Raw genomic sequence first — 17,229 nt, 5'->3', positions numbered from 1 at the left:
ATATTCGACTGTTTACCATGCCAGTAAAGTGAAACACCTACCCCCATGGTAAATAAGCGAGAAAAATGAATTTTATAATCGATCTCTCTTTGGGTATCGCCTTCGCTGTTTCTATTTATCCAGCAATCATGGACCGATATGAATGCTATGTATTTCTACGCTTGCTTTGATCGTGCTTCTAAATCAAGTGAGAACTAATTCTGCAATGCCTGAGCCACTGTGCGCTGCACTCAACGTGAGTAGGAGAAAAAATGGGATTATCTTTGAGCGCAAAGAAAGGTCGAAGCCGTCGGTCGTTCGGTCACCGTCGGTCCTCGTCTTCGGCTACGTCCTCAACGATGAAGAAACAACACAGAGAGTAAATTTATACGATTTAATAATTTTATTGCACGCATCTCCGGCGTTTTCGGTTCTGTTTTCTTTCAACAAATTTTACCTTGGTTTTTTTTTTTGTTTTACATATCTTTGCATTCGATCGGTGTAGTCTACCGTTCAGCGGTTATTTGCCGTCGGAAGCGATTTCTTCCCGCTCGTTGGACAGTACGTGTCTTAGTGTTCTGATGGTGACCAGGCGAGCTTCGGCCTCGGCTGAGATTTTGTAGCAACCTCGGATGTTCAAGTGCTTCAATGTGGTACAATGTTTGATCAGGTGGTCCATGGCCTCATCGGTGATTTCCGAACAGTTTTGCAATTTAAGAGTGGTTATGCGGGTGCAATTCTTGGATATGATTTCCACGCAACGATCGTTTACGTTTTGACACTCACTAAAATCGATAATCTCAAGGGAAGGACAGTTGACGGCAAGCATCTCCACGCCGAGATCCGATATCTGAAAATGTGGAAAATCGAAGAATAGTGGACAGATATGCTGAACTTGATCAGTACCTGCAACCGATTCAAAATCAGCTCCTTCAACTCTTGAAGCTGGAACTTGGTCCTTAATGAGTGATCCGTTACTCGATAACACCCAGATAGGTTGAGAATGCGAAGCCTTTTAAGATCTGAGATGGAAAAAGTCATCTGAATATCCCAGATGGAGATGGCACACTCCGGTAGGTCAATTCCTGTAATTCCCGCATCCGTAAGCTGTTGGAAATGTATTCAAATTATTATTCTGTATTATATGTTTAAATGTGGGCTTCTTACTTTTGCGCAGCAGTCTAAATTCAGTTCCTGTAACCCCGTCATATGATAGAAAATATACTGGATGGATCGATCGTTGATGCAGTTCGAACATCCCCCAAGGTCCAATACTGTTAGATTATTCAACTCGAAAGAGATCTTCGTAAAAACTACCTCCCCAATGTTCGTCAACAATCCTAGATATAACTTTCTCAACCGTCGTTGCCGATTATGCGTCAGCAATCCTCCCATAATACCTGTATCGCTAATCCTATCGCAATTTGTCAAATCGATATGCTTCAATCTGTTCAACTTCTTGATCGCCAGTATCCCATAATCCGTGATCATCCAGCAACGATTCAGGATCAATGTCTCCAGCATGGGCATACACTTGCATATCTCTATCAAGCATGAATCATGCAACTCCAACGATTTTGACAAGTCCAGATACGTCAAGTTCGTCTGCAGCCGTATCAAGTCAATGATCCCCGCCTCGGTTGATGGCACCTTGTCGCACACCATCAAGCTCAAACTGCTCAGCCGAAGTCCCTTGATATCGGCCAAGTGACGCAAGAACAGATTATCGATTGGCGTATCGCCAATGAAAAAGTGACGGATATCATGCTGATGATCCGTCAAGAAGCGAAGCACGTGCCCTAGCATTTTAAAGCGATGTGCGGCGTCGATCCCCTTGAAACAGTTGGACACGTCTAGCGATTCGAGCTTTGGCGCCATGCCCACGATAAAATCGAAATGATGCTCCTCGAGTTTGTTATTGCCGGCAAGTCCGATGTGACGTAGCTGCGGTAGCGTCGGACACAGCATAACCGTAACGTTTTCAATAATCTTCCACGATCGGAACAAATCCGGACAGTCTTCGATGGTCAAGCGCTTCAATCGATATGTATATCGGAGGATTGACAGTAATTTCTGTTTCCACATGACGCAGTTATCGAAGGTTAGTTCTTCAATAGACTCACCGAACTCAGCCCAAAAGTCGCTGCGATTTCCGAATGTGATCTTGGTGAGTTTGACGTTTGGGAAGAATCGGAATGCAGTTAGAAGACTACGCACCGGCTCGACGTTGTCTTCGAACTCTATTTCATGAATGTGAAGGCACGTTGAGCGCAAAAAGTACGGGTGTTTCAGGCCCTCATAGAATCCTTTGCAAGCTTGTGCCATTGCATTGCGATCACTTGCGTTGAGGTACTTCAACAACTCCACCATGACCTGGAATTGATAAGATTTTGTAGACTTATATTTGCGTAGAATAAAACTTCGAACTAACTTCGTATGGCAGGTATTCAAAGTACGGCTCGAACCAGAAAATGAAACCATCCTCGAACCATTCGTACTTGTTCCGCACGGTAACTGTACTCTCTGTTTCGGCTTGTTTTTCGAGCAGCTTACGAAAAAACTCTGACATCTCGACAGCACAAAACCGATCTTTTCGGCTTCTAAACAACGATTCGTGCTTTGCTGTTTTGTTTACAACCTCGAACGTTTCACCAATTTCAAAATAAGAAACGTTTCGCGTAGTCGTTCACGGTGCTACGGATTGAGTATCGCACGCGACGAACATTGGCGATCGACTGATCGATTGCAGTTCAAGATCATGGTTGAAAAGCGCCAATTGGGACGAACACTCTGTTTTCGAATGCAACGTAATTTCGTATATTTTACATTTGAGATATTTTCTGACTTGAATAAAGAAAATTTGAGGTAAATAATCAATAATACCTGATATTTGAAACGTTCTGTCACTGATCGAGAACCTAATCGCTGAAAAAAATCTTCAAGTAACTCATCAACACGACTTGATCGTTAAACAACGAATGGTACTCACGTGCGTAATCGTATTTCAAATGATCAGCGACTGTCGACTTTCGACCCGATCGTGCTCGTTGCGCTAAGCCACAGTTATCGAGGGCTTATAAAGTCATACCAGTGATCAGTTTGCCCAGAGGCGTCAGTCAAGATGGAAACGAAAAACACCCATCTAATAAAGTTGCGAGAGATGAAAGAACTTATGGATTTGATAAATCCACCACCAGTCTTTATTGAGAAGATACCAGAGTTTAGGAAAAAGAAGCCTGAAGATGAACAACCGAGATCATCGCGATCAAGATTGTGGAGAACTAAGAAAATCATAGACTATACAAATCCAATTGAGGACGTTCTAGTGCGCAAACCTCAACCGAAACCAGAGCCTCCCAAAGCCTCCAAACCACCACGACCCGGAGGGAGAAAAACGAAAAAAGTTGAAGCACCACCTGAGGAAGCTCCACCAATTGAGAGAAGAGTTAGTTTTATTGACTCTATGCCCAATATCTTGTGGAATTTCAATCAAGGAAAACCAATAGAACAAGTGGAGATTCCAAAGTGGATGGAACCCTTCGATACGACCGGTCTGTTCGAGCCCCGTTACGATCTACTACCGATGGAGTTGATTTTGATTATTTTCAAACAAATTACCACCAGTGATCGGCTTGCAGCTGGCGAAACGTGTAGTCGTTGGAACGAAGCTTCACATTACTATGGACCATTCCTCGATCAGACCTATTACCATTTCGACAGAGTTGAATATGGTGATCATACAGTTCCGTTCAAGTATTTTACACAAGGATTCCGTTACTACCCACGATTGGTTTTCACCCAAGTTGAGTTCAACAAACATAGTGACTTCTGGGAAGTGCATGGGCTTTGGATTACTGAGCTCACCCTACGATCCTGCGTTATTCGGAAGAAGAAATTTTTATCGATCATGCGGAATCTGCTGAACTTGCGCAGGCTCGAACTAATGCAGTGCGACGAACTGTTCAAGAACTGGACTATCGAATACAACACCCAAGAACCAATGTTTCCATTCTTCTTGTTATGTCTCAAACATCTCTCGCTCTCCGGCTGTGACTACTTCAACGAGTTTCACTTTGAGCGGTTTATTACGATGGCACCAAATCTACAATCCATCGACGTTTCCAACTGCTTCATCAACCTCTACCTCTCCAAACGGATTACCATGCTTGATCGAGTGATGAAACTAATCAGTCGGAATCGACATCTGATGAAATGCGTAAACCTCACCGATACTCCCTGTGTAGATGACTTCACGTGGCACTTGTTGTGTGATATCGAAGGCCTTCGTCTCACGCACTTCACCATGGCCTACAGTGAACGCGTTCCGCTGAAAGAACCCGGTATCATCCGTTTCTTCACTATTCAAACGGAACTCACACATCTGGATCTAACGTCCTCGATCGGGCTCAACGATGAGTGCATGCAGATCATCATAACAAGCTGTCCGCTACTGCACACGCTTAAGATCCGTCGATGCTGGCTACTGAGCGACGAAGGAGTCGTCGATATGCATACACTTCAGCACCTCCGAGTCCTTGACATCTCCAGCTGTGAACGAATCAGCGACTTTGGAATCAACACCTTCATTGTCGGTAGACGCCATCGAGAGATGCACGAGCTGTATCTATCACTGCTGAACAACCTGTCGGACTCCACCATGTACTACATAATGGTAACCTTCCAAAACCTGCAAATCTTGGACCTGGACAGCACGGCCAACTCCGTCACGGACGAAACCATTCAGTATATCATATGCTACCTGCATAATCTACGGCATCTGAACGTCATAGCCTGCACGAAGGTAAAAATATTCTTTAATTTCAATCGTTTGTAGCTGTTTTTTGTGTGGTTTATTTTAATCCAATCGAATGAGAAACCCTTTTCCTTAATGGACCAGTTATACAAATGTATCAATTTTAGCAAACCATTCAGCGCCAAACGCTCGCCCTAGAAGGAAACGGCCAGCTTCTGCTATCGATGGCACATTGCTAAGGGGAAAACTGCCACGTCAACCACTTGTTGATGCTTCGATCTAATCGATTGATTCGCGTCGATCCAATCGTTTGTATTTACGTCGAGGATGACGCCATATAAACAACGTAAGCTTTCCCGTTTTCTTGGCAAGCGACACCGACGGACGGTCTTCCTAGTTGTCTTGAGTAGGGGAGGAAAATTATTTACTCGTTGAATTGGAACGCTAACATTTTCAAAGTTTCAAAGTCAAAGTTGGGCTTTACTAATCAATGCAGGGTTTCCCTAGGAAGCTATGGCTATTTCTCTGGAGATCCGCGAAGCCATTGAGAATATGCGTTATTTCTCTTCATTGATAAACAAATATGAGTGACTTTTCAATAGTTCATTACAAAAGACAATTTTTACAGATTTTTCACAAATTAAAATATTTTTAAAATTCAACTTTCTATATATCTTTCAACTTAAATACTGATAAAATGCAGATGAATTCTGTCAACAATAGACTGCAAGCCAGATATATTTAATCAGTGTGCATCTTTTTTAATTCCACTGCAACGGTGCTTCTTAAAGTTTATGCAGTGCGAGCGAAAATCTCTAGAATATTTTGCGGCTTAATCCTTGCTAGTAAAATTTTACAAGTTTCCTATTAAAATCCTCGAAAAAATCTTTAAAACTCTGTCTTTTATAGGTAAAAAAAAATCAAATTTTTCAGACCTTTTTTCCCTTTTTGTTTTGTGAAGCGAGTGATAAAAAATTAAGTAAAGTGTTAAAATTCAATTAGTGTCTTCATAAAAAAATTTAATAATCCCTCCAAATGTTACAAGCTACTCGTGACGCGAAATACTGTCGAATCTATGTCCAGGATCTTTGATGAGATTTCTGACTGATATCTGTAATAATAGTGCGCTTTTAGAAAACTGTTGAAAGATACTTATCGAATATCTGACAAGGTTTATGAGTGTGACAGACAAATTTTTAGCGGTTTTTTTCCATGGCGGATAATTTGGCTCTTTACAATACTGCATAGCGACATCGAAGTTTTAAATTTCGGTGACTTAGCCATCGTTTGTTCAAGTTTGATGAAATTTTCAGAAAAAAATCCCAAATGCGTTATAGTTTTGATTCATGCATTGAAAATTTTAAATTTGGATTTGGACTCAAATGTGTTGGGGTACCTATGGTATTTCGAAATATAAATAATGGTTAAATGCAAAATGAAAAACAAAAATATAAAAAAAAACAATATAAATTTTGATCTGCTGGATACAATGTATTATCCGTTTAGTGTGATTATAAGACAGTACTTTAAATAAATTCAGACCAAGATACAAAAAAGTATGGAGACTATTCCACACGAATGTAAAAAATATCAATTTTCATAAAATGTTCTCAGGTCAATAGTGCTCGTGAAATACTAAGCTGAGGAGCAGACTCTGATCTGGTTGGGACATAACGACAGAAGGAAGATAAAGGATATGAGATGATGTAAATTTATTTCTGTATGAAAAACCATGAAATTCAAGCCGTTATACAATGGCAGAAGAAGTTCAGGAATTAGCCATTTTGAGGCTTTCGAAATTTGTCACCGAGTGTCTAAAAAATGGTCAGAACCACTTTATGTTTCATGACAATCGCTCTTTAAATTTCATAGTCATCTCTTCTAGATGAAATATCATGAATCTTGACCCGTCCAAAAGTATCAATCAGTGCATGATATTATGGAAACGTCCCTTTAGGGTCCCTAGCGGAATCGATATCCGATGACCATGTTCCGAAAATGATCACAATAGTGCCCGATCTTAAACATGTCATATCCTACATTCTTAAAAATAATGAAAATTACTGTGGACGTAATTCTCATTATGACTGAATGAAACATGATGTATGTGATGGAACGACACAGAAACGTGTCCTTGAAGATGTATTGAACAAAAAATGTAATTTTACTTGTTAAAAGACACGAAAACGATGGAACTGTGATCTACATTTCCCAAATCAGACACTAACGTATTTAAAAATTGACACAAATTTACCTCATTCGGCTCGCTTCTTTTATGTGCTTTATATAAGACGTAAATCCCATGATTTTTTGGGAGTGTGTATCAAATAGGTTCATCGATTTTTGAAACTGAAAAGTTTCCTAGCATTTCTCCCATAATTTCCATTTCTAAATACCCCCGGTACCCCAAAAAAATTGGACCTAACTCCGGAACCCTCACCGATTTCAAATTTTGTAATGCTTGATTCAAAAATATAACTAATTTGTGATTTTTCCTGTAAGGGTCATCAAATTCGATTGAACAATAGCGAAACTAGAGAATTTCCAAACATTGATGTCAGCGCACAGTATGGTCAGCAAATATTTTTTACATCCAAAGCAGCTTCCAGAAGTGAAGCATGGTGGATAGCTAGTAATATTTTTGAATGTTTGGGAGCTCTTCGTAGATTTCCGTAGAAAACCTTGGGCAAATCTGCCATCTCTTGTTAAAACCTTCAGTTATTGCAATCTACAACAAACTTCTGGGCATATCTTTGCGGGATTGCTGATGAGATTTTCCGTTGAAGTAGTTCCATATGGGGGAACTGATCCTATCTTTCTGTCGAATGTCAGAAAATTTGACCAAGATGTACCTCATGTCAAAATAAATCATGGAAGTGCCCCGGTAATGCTATACCCTACTTGCACTATTCTATTGGATTTGGTCAAGATCCTTTTTGAATGTTCCTTATCGGACTTTTGGAAAAAGATCAAAGCGGGATAAGTTTTTGTCTCAAGCACCAAAATTCCGCTATTTATTGGGGTTGGGTTTTTTTTTCAATCGACTTGAAGTTATGAGCTTTAAATTAGTATGCCATCGTTGCCTCGGTATGATCTCGAATGGCCTTCTCTTGGCCCTCCGGAATATTTAAGAGTCGTATCATCGTATTTTAGTTCTCCGGAAGATCCGAAACATCCATAAAAGTGGACATTTCTAGAAAATTTACCTAGATAGCTGCGTTTTTTTCTAACGATTTGCAGTAATGAACTTCAAATTAGTGGACTGTATGGTGTAATCAATTATGCTTTTCGGCTACGCAGTCTTAATTTTTACAACGGCTTTTTTATTTGCCCGACGTTTCGACACGGGAATTGTGTCTTCCTCAGAAGGGTAAATATTTTTGCTAAGTCATGTACCTAAAATATCCCGACCAAACAGTTAAAGTTATAAAAAGCATAGGACTACAAACGACAACAATATTTACCCCCTGAGGAAGACACAATTCCCGTGTCGAAACGTCGGGCAAATAAAAGAGCCGTTGTAAAAATTAAGACTGCGTAGCCAAAAAGCATAATTGACTCCAAATTAGTATATCATCGTTTCCTCCGAATTATCTTGAATGGCCATTGTTGGATGCTTCAAAAAATCCGGTACATCCGTAGATATTAACATATGCTGCAATAGGGCGGTTCAAAATTAAAAAAAATGTTTGAAAATCCAACCTCCCATGTATTTCTTCCCATCCTTACCATAAAAATAGTGTTCTGTGAAATTTCCAGCATTCTGGGTGGTGATTTAAAGATGGTGACAATGTAGGTTTATATGGAAATTACTATGGAGACATTTTGAGATATGTTCCAAAAACGCTATTACTAAAATGTAAATACAAACTTATTATCCCATAGTAAAAACTCATTCTTCAAACCATAACAAAGAAATTTGCTGAAGAGAGAAATTCAATCCGACGGATAGCAGAAGAGTTATTCATGAGCAGGGTTGGGAAAAAATCTGAAATTCATTCTACAGTAGCCAAACAAAGCCAATCGCAGTCAGCGAAGCCAGTGAAACTCACGCCTATCGCTGCTGTAGGCAAAGAGCCTTGAAAATTGCAAAACACCCGTTGCTAAGGGCAACCCAACATTACTGTAGAAAAATGTTCTATTTCCCGCTGCATTTCCTGCATTTAGAGTCTTCAATGACACTAACGATTTAAAAAATTCATGCACCCAACATAGGCTACTTGATGGGATTCTCGATTTTGAACTACTGTACTGGGAAAGCCACGTGATTTTCGCGAAATTCAAGCCTACTACTATTACCATTCCCAGCACTGTTCATGAGTTTATTTGCTATTATTTTGCTTCAAATGAGATTATAGCCCTGCAAACATCTACAAACATCCCAAACAAAATAAGCTCAAAAGGGATTTGTTTCTTCAGCAACATCCTTCATTAAGGTTTATAGAATGAGTTTTCAATATAGGATGATTAGTTTCTACTTAAATTACAGTACTTCCGTGTTTGGAACATTTTTCAAAATTTCTCCATATTGATTTCCATATAAACCTACATTGTCTTTGGACCACCTTTAAATCACCACCTAGGAAGCTGAAAATTACACAGACCACTATTTTTATGGTAAGGATGGTAAGGAGCATATGGGAGATTGGATTTCCAAACATTTTCAAAATTTGAACCGCCCTAATGCTGTAATAGATCCACAGAGCAGTGATTTCTTCCAAACAAGTTGCATGTGTGGTTTCGGAATCGTATCAATCACCGTCAGCTGGTCTTTAATGGCCACTTGGTGGTCCTCATAATCGGTGAATTGTTCAGTAGTTCAAGGGCTATCATTATATAAGCCAAACAAATCGAGATTTTGCCACATAGCACCGCCATGTAGAATAACGATTGCCTTTAAGCTACTGAAAAACTCTGCCAAAGACTGCCATCCACTCTTCTAAGCGGCCAAGATCCTGACTGCTATCGGCAAAACAAAAGTTTCATGCTCACTAGCACCACCACACCGGCAAAATCTCTAATTTTTTGGCTGACATAATGATAGCCCTTGAGCTACTGAACAGCTTTACCGAAGACGCCATTTTTCGAAGTGGTCAGGTTTCTGAGATATTTGCAAAACTAAACTTCCATGCACACTACCCAAGTATCCTCTAGCCCGCTAATAAGCGTTATCATACGGCTCACACAGCTGTATAGTAGCTCTATATTAGCATGCAAGGCGAATTATGGTGCTTGTTGGTTACTTGGGTAGCGCCGCCTGGTGGCGGAATGTCGTATTTGAATATGCAGTGGTCAGCCCTGGATCTTCTTAACAACTTTGTCGAAGATGATTTTTCTATATTTAATCTAAATCGCGAATTATTTCATGTTTAACATGAAAAACCAAGGGTGTTGTACAAATCTGGGTAAAACCGACACTGGTGGAAAACTGGGTAAAAAAACACTGGTGGAGTCTTCTCAAGTTTGTCATCAGGATTAATGAAGAGATTTTCGACAGATATATTTTAGTAGTGATCCTTAAAAATAAATACAAAAAATCTTGACAACAATTTTAGAGAGTTTCAGTTGAAATATTTAATGATTTTTTTCAACAAGTGTTTTCTGGTTCCTAATTTTTTTTTATTTTGGATGTTTGATTATTTAAAGCAGCTTGTAGAGGAGGAGTCCTTACATATCTTTGAATATATATTTTTTGTAAGAACTTCACGGATTCTGTTTGAACTTTAGGATATACAGGGTTCATTTGAATTTCTAGTCACCCACCCACAGTTTCTAGTCACCCACACACAGTTCTGTGTTTCTGGTTATCTGTATCCGAAAAAAAATCTTTCAAATCTTGTATAAATCATTCAAGATGATTCTCGGAAACAAAATCCTATTACTTCTGTGAAGTTTTTTACTGGTCTCATGGAAAGATGTTCCTGGCAAGATTCCTAGTAGACTCCGATTGTTCTTGAAAGAATTCTTGCATTATCTGTGGTCGATTACAGACAACACTTTTGAATTGAAGCAATTAGAACGATTACCCGTAGGAAGAAAAAAAACAATGGGGAGGAGCTGGAATTAGCTGCGACAACACGGGCGTAGGAATTTGCTCGGGTATTTCCATTCGAACGGATAACCGACGGAAGAGAATTAGTTTGTGAATGAGCATGATTATAATTTACCTGATGGGTATGATTATTAAGAAAGCGATCATTTACTGAAAATGAGTGTTGTTGGAGATTCTTCCTGGGGAATTCCAACTACAAGAAAACGTATCTATAGAGATTTTTCTGGAATAATTCTTGGAGAAATCTCTTGAGGATTCTCTGAAGAGATTTTCCAAAAGGGATTAATGTAGAGCATTTACTAGATAATGTTTTTATAGATTTTCCTAAAATAATCCCTAAAGCAGATCTTGGGCTAATTTCTGAATAAATTCCTGCAAGAGTTCATAGGAGAATCACTGAAAGAATTTCAAGAAGAACTCTTGGAGGAATCCCCGAAGGATTTGATGGAGGTTCAGAACGAGTCCCTGCAGAAATTCTTGGGGAATCCCCGCAGGATTATCTGAGGAATTTGTGAGTAGTGGATCACCTGCAGGAATTCCTGGTAGGTTCCCTGGAGCGAATCCCGGAAGAAATTTCCGGAATAATAATTCCTGGAAGAATCTTGAGAGTAGTACTTGGGGATATCTTTGTATGTTTTGTGGAGGAACCCTCGGAGGAAATTCTGAAGAAATATCTTGAGTAACCCTTGAAAAAAAAATGTCCCAGTGTAGCTCCTGGAGAAATTCCGAGAGGAAATCTTGAAGATATGAAAACCACTAATTGAACATTAACATTCTCTAATAATCCCTCCATCAAATTAAAAAAAAGTGTAGTCTTGAAGATTCTCTGATTATCTTGAGGATCTCTGAAGGAATACCAGAATAAATTGCTTGAAAATTATCTGAAGAAATTCCGAAGCTTTCCTGAAATAATTCCTGGTACTGATCCAGATCTTGGAGGATTTGTGGGAAAAATTCCTGGAAGAATCCCAGTAAAAAAATTACTGGAGGAATTACTACAGACATTCCTGAAGAAATTCCTTGCGAAATCTCTGGAGGAATACCTGTAAATATTGTTTGGACGAAATAATTATCGAAACCCTGGAGAAACTCCTGGGAAAATTGCTAAGATATTCATGGCGCCCTATCGGAACTGATGTAAAAAGTTCTTCTTGAAGGAATCTCTGCCAAAAGTCCTAGTGAAGAAATTAGGAATCGTTGAAATTATTCCTGGGAGAATTCACTGAAAGAGTCTCTGGAGATATTTAGAGAGGAATTCTTGAAGGAATCTCTGGAGGTTTTCCTAAATGAACGTCTGGTACCCTATTTGAGCGGGTCTCAAAATTGCGAAAGATTGCAGAAGTTATAATTTGCCAGCAATAAAATGTCTTTTTACTCATCCAAATTATGACTTGTCGAATGATTCTGATTCCTTATATTTTTTTTTTCTTATTTGGTAATAATGGAAATGAAATTTGAGTATGATAACTTAAGGCTAAGTAGCCCGTCATTTGATTTGGTAACCGTGTTGACATTGCAGCTCGCAGTTTCAAAGTGATATAACTCTGTGCGCATAGTTCATATTGATCAGAAAAGGTATCATTATATGCGCTGACATTCAGAAAGTATGATGATACTTTTTCATATGCGTCGGTGCAGTACCAACTGACTTTCTTTAATTGTAACTTGATTTAGCAACAATCATCAACGATGGATACAAATTTCAATGACGGTCTACTTCGCCTTAATGTTTAAGAGACCCATATACCCCTAGCGGAAAACGGGCTGCTTTTCAGTTAGACCAAACTGAGGGGCATGGGTTCGAATCCCACCGGTCGAGGGTCTTTCCGGGTTGGAAATTTTCTCGACTTCCCAGGCATACAGTATCATCGTGCTTGCCAAACGATAGATATAGGCAAAAATAGTCAAAGGGAAAACCTCTCCATTAATAACAGTGGAAGTGTTCATAAGAATACTCAGCTGAGATACAAGCTCTGTTCCATCTGGATGAAAAAACGTGTGTGGTCTTGTAAATCGGAATGAAAAACCATGAAATTTGAACCGTCGTTGTATACATGTGTATGAATTTCTGGATATGATATACGCCAATTCCAGGTTCCCTTGTGCCCAAAATGGCCATACTCACAAACAATTTCCAGGGTTCCATTCTATAGTTTCATATCTTTCATATAAAGCCAAAAGAACGTGAATCGGTTTAAAAATGGATTTTTGAGAGCCTTTCAAAGTCATGGGTAATTTTTGATCCCTAATGCATAATGTGTAACTTTTTTTTTAATGCATTAGGAAGGTTAAAATTTCAAATTATTTAAAGTTATTTGATCATTGATCCAAAAGTGGAAAATCCAATCTTCATCTATCCGGGCAGCAATTCGCCCACAACATTTTTATCGTTTACCTCACCATCATGTCCTAATTCGGAGGCACACGATTCGTTCGGCTGCCTATCGACTTCCTATGCTCGGCATAGATATCCTCGAACCGCGGCACAACGCGACCAACGATCTCAGTACTATCCCGTCAGCTGGGCCGTCCTGAGGTTTTATGTAAAGTCGTGCGCAATACTTAGCAGGAAGATGAAGCTAATTGAGCCAGCACCGATCGAGCCAGACTTTGGCAACCTCCCAATCGAAGTGAGTCTCGTGGCTAGTTCAAATTACCGTCTGTTAGACTGATCCAATTTCCTCGTTTCCAAACGCAGCTACTGGTTTCGATCTTTAAGTATCTTTCGATCAGTGATCGCAACGCTGCGAGTTTCACCTGCTGGAAATGGTACGAAGCGTCCAAATACCTTGGGTTCGCCCGGCAAATGGTACTCCACCTGGTGGGGATCGAGTTTGATGACGGAAAGCCACCGGTTGCCGATCTGCTGCAGAGTCCACACGTTTATCCCGATCTCAAGTTGACCCGCGTCAGACTGCAGCAGTCTGTCTACAGCCAGTTTTGGAGGGATTTCGGTCCTGCGATCAGCGAGATCACCTTCGAGAAGTGCATGATCTGGCGAGAACGCATCATCAAGGTGTTGAAACATATGAAGAACCTCAAAACGGCTCGCTTTGTCGAGTGTGATCTATTGAGGGATGACCTTTTTAAGGAGTGGAAATTCATGGAGAACGGGCTGTTGGTGAATCGGTTCGAAAGTATTGGGACGTTGAGTTTAGCGAAGAATAATTTTACGGAGCTGCAGTTCGGAGCGATCGTGGAGATGATGCCCAACTTGACGGTGCTGGATTTATCCAACTGCTTCAGCTACGTGGATTCGATCAGTAAAACGGTCATGCTGAGATGTATCTTACGATTTGTGTGCGATAGACAGTGCACGCTCAAAGGATTGATCATGAAGGGAATCTCGCTGGATGATATTTTCCTGCGAGGGTTGAACAAAGCTACAGAGCTACAACTTGAGAGCTTCAGTATGATGTATCAGGAAAAGATGCCTCTAAGGGACCCGGCGGTCATTCAGTTCCTTCGACAGCAATTGGAAATGAAGGTTCTTGATCTTTCGAATTCCAACGGGATCACGGATTATTGCCTTGATCAGATTGTACACAACATGACTAAACTGAAAGTTCTCTATCTGAACAGTTGTTGGAATGTGTGTGATTATGGAGTATCGCAAATCTTTCGGTTGCGAAATCTGGAGAAGCTTGACCTATCTCATTGTCGGATAACGAAGAAATGTATTATAGATGGAGGTTCTTACTGTAATAGAAAACTTCTGAAGGAACTTCACCTCGAACAAATCGATACTTTGGATGAGGACTGTGTGGTGAAGATAGGGGCCAATTTTACATATTTGACAATTCTGAACATCGGTGGATCCTCTTCATGCATGACTGATTGGTCAGCGCAGTACATCTTTTACAATCTTACCAACCTCGAAGTGGCCAACTTCGAGAGAAGCACAAAGGTATTGTCTGAATTTTATTCGTAAGTATATCTCTATTGTTTCAAATTCTACTACCCTAATGCGATGGCAGTGAAAATAATTTCACTGCCAGAGAAGTTTCAATTTAAAGCGCGTCGATCTTGATCGCAACAACTATTTGTTAATCGAACGCCGGGTGAATCGTTTCGCATTTAGTATTACTCAATCTGTTTGTTGGTTAGTTTGTATCGCAAAATGAGATGCAAAAGCGTCGAACCTGACTACACAAGGCTTCCTACTGAAGTAAGTAGATCAGTTTAGTTTTGAATCAATTGATCAATTATTGATGGACAATCTCCCCATCGCAGCTATTGGTGAAGATCTTCAAATATCTTCCCGTTGCCGATCGCAGCACCGCCAGCATGACCTGCTGGCGATGGTATGAAGCCTCCAAATATCTGGGATTCGTCCGAAAGATGTGCTTGCATTTAATTGGCGTAGAATTTGACGACTTTACATCTCCAGTTGCTGATCTTCTTCAAAGCTGCTTTTACTTTCCAGTGCTGAAATTAACTCGTGTCAAGCTGAATGTCTACAGCAAATTTTGGGCGAAATTTGGTCCATTCATACAAGAGATCACTTTTGAAAAATGTATGATCTGGCGAGAGCGGGTCATTTCAGTGTTCAAATATATGCCGAATCTACGAATAGCGCGATTCATCGAGTGCGATCTGTTGCGAGATGATCTCTTCTTGAATTGGAAGTTCTTCGAAAATGGAGTAGTCAAAATCTACTTCCCTAGCATAGAACATCTCAGTCTTTGCAAGAACACCTTCAGCGAGTTGCAGTTCAACGTCATGGTGGATATGATGCCTAACTTGAGCTCAGTGGATTTCTCCAATTGCTGTCGGAATGCTGACCCTACACGGAAAGCACAACTGTTGAACTGTATTCTGACATTTATCCAACATCGACAGAACGAACTGAAAAGCCTTAATCTATGTGATGTCCCTGTGGATGACATATTCCTTCGAGGTATGGTGAGAGCACGGGGACTCATGTTGGAAGAACTTACTTTCACATATTTGGAAAAGATACCACGGAAATTACCAGCGATAATCGAACTTCTGCAACAGCAAACAGAAATACGTGTTCTAGATTTATCACAATCAACAGGAATTACAGATTACTGTATAGATCAAATCGTACGAAATATGCCAGAATTAAGGGTTATCAAACTCGCCGGCTGCTGCGGTGTATCCGACTACGGAGTTACACAGATATTTAAAGTTCGTAAACTTGAAGTCATAGATCTTTCCAAATGTCGCATAACGAAAAGGGGAATTGTTGCTGGGGTTACGCACAATTCCAAATCTGTTCTCAATGAACTTTATCTTGAGTTGCTGAATCCTCTAGATGATGATTGTATTGTTAAAATCAGTGCAAGTTTTGCTAACCTCAAGATACTAACCATGGGTGGATCGGCTTCTAATATGACTGACCTTGCTCTTCAGCATATATTCTATAATTTGATTAATCTAGAACAGCTCAACCTTGAGAGAAGTACTAAGGTTAACTATATTAACAAGTGTTTCAAGAATCTAAACGAAATAAAAAATCGATGACATTTCATTACAGATAACAGATGCTGGATTCACAGGGATTGACCTACCGCAGAAGACTTTTGCAATCTGGGATATTGAGGAAACCTTTTCAATCGATAGGCTGAAGAAACTTCGGATACTCAAGGTTTCCGGGTGCTACAAACTCACAGATTTCTCATTAAGATATGCGTTTAAATTTATGGAACTTAAGGAGCTTAGTTTATCAAGATGTCATCAAGTGAGTTTTTCGATCGACATCAATGAAACACGTGGAATAATAAATATTGACTTTTACAGCTATCGAAACAGGGAATTGAGAAGCTAGTAACGAACTGTCCAGCATTGGAGTATCTAGATCTGAGCGAATGTCCCAACATCAATGACAACTGCGTAGAGCTCATCGCACAAAACTTAAAACGGCTGAGTACGCTGAAGCTGGCGAACTGTCCCCTGGTCAGCGAAGTGGGTTTGGGTTACATCTCTGAGTACTGCAAAAACTTAAAGGTCTGTTTTATGAATTCTGGAAATGATCGTTCGTACATGTTTATTTTTGCTATCTTTTAAACAGTACCTGTACGTGAGAGGATGTTTCAAGTTGCCACCGGATATCTCGGAACGTCTGGCTAATATCACTACGCTGAGACAGGTGTACAAATCTTAGAAAATCCTTAACTTAAGTCTGATGTCTAAGCTATTGTACAGTTATTTAGAACTAATGAAACATGAATAAATGTTTATGAACGGTAATGCAGTCTGTAGGCTTACTTATATGTATTTTGTAATATTCAGAAAGGTGTACAAATCTCAGAAAATCCCTAATTTAAGTCTGATGTCTAAGCTATTGTACAGTTATTTAGAATTAATGAAACATGAATAAATGTTTATGAACGATAAATGCATTTTGTAGGCTTACTCATATGTATTTTATAATATTCAGAAAGCCCTGTCCGTTCCCGTAGTTTCTTTCGCTATCATT

The 17,229-nt window shown here is 39.8% G+C and overlaps 2 protein-coding genes across 3 annotated transcripts; one reads left to right on the top strand and one right to left on the bottom strand.

The window, feature by feature from the left end:
• Positions 1-375: 375 nt before the first annotated feature.
• Positions 376-2,704, bottom strand: LOC5580213 (F-box/LRR-repeat protein 7). The gene is made up of 4 exons (XM_001662021.2): positions 2,411-2,704; positions 1,147-2,352; positions 886-1,086; positions 376-829 (listed from the first exon to the last, which is right to left on the bottom strand). Exons 1-4 carry the CDS (start codon positions 2,546-2,548, stop codon positions 500-502), a joined length of 1,875 nt encoding a protein of 624 aa, XP_001662071.2. The 5' UTR covers positions 2,549-2,704; the 3' UTR covers positions 376-499.
• Positions 2,705-2,807: 103 nt separating this feature from the next.
• Positions 2,808-17,017, top strand: LOC110679014 (F-box/LRR-repeat protein 13-like). 2 transcript variants are annotated; one of them, XM_021852890.1, is made up of 5 exons: positions 13,285-13,414; positions 13,483-14,691; positions 16,288-16,491; positions 16,551-16,757; positions 16,822-17,017. In XM_021852890.1, the coding sequence occupies exons 1-5, from the start codon at positions 13,358-13,360 to the stop codon at positions 16,912-16,914; spliced, it is 1,770 nt and encodes a 589-aa protein (XP_021708582.1). In that variant the 5' UTR covers positions 13,285-13,357; the 3' UTR covers positions 16,915-17,017. The 2 variants fall into 2 exon arrangements, with proteins under 2 accessions (XP_021708581.1, XP_021708582.1); XM_021852889.1 differs by lacking the exons at positions 13,285-13,414; positions 13,483-14,691 and adding an exon at positions 2,808-4,780.
• Positions 17,018-17,229: the final 212 nt, after the last annotated feature.

The sequence above is a fragment of the Aedes aegypti genome, chromosome 3 (genome assembly GCF_002204515.2).
Source record: "Aedes aegypti strain LVP_AGWG chromosome 3, AaegL5.0 Primary Assembly, whole genome shotgun sequence".
In the NCBI taxonomy this organism is placed as follows: domain Eukaryota; kingdom Metazoa; phylum Arthropoda; class Insecta; order Diptera; family Culicidae; genus Aedes; species Aedes aegypti.
Note: the sequence above shows the minus strand (reverse complement) of the source record. Positions and strands in the feature narration are given on the sequence as shown.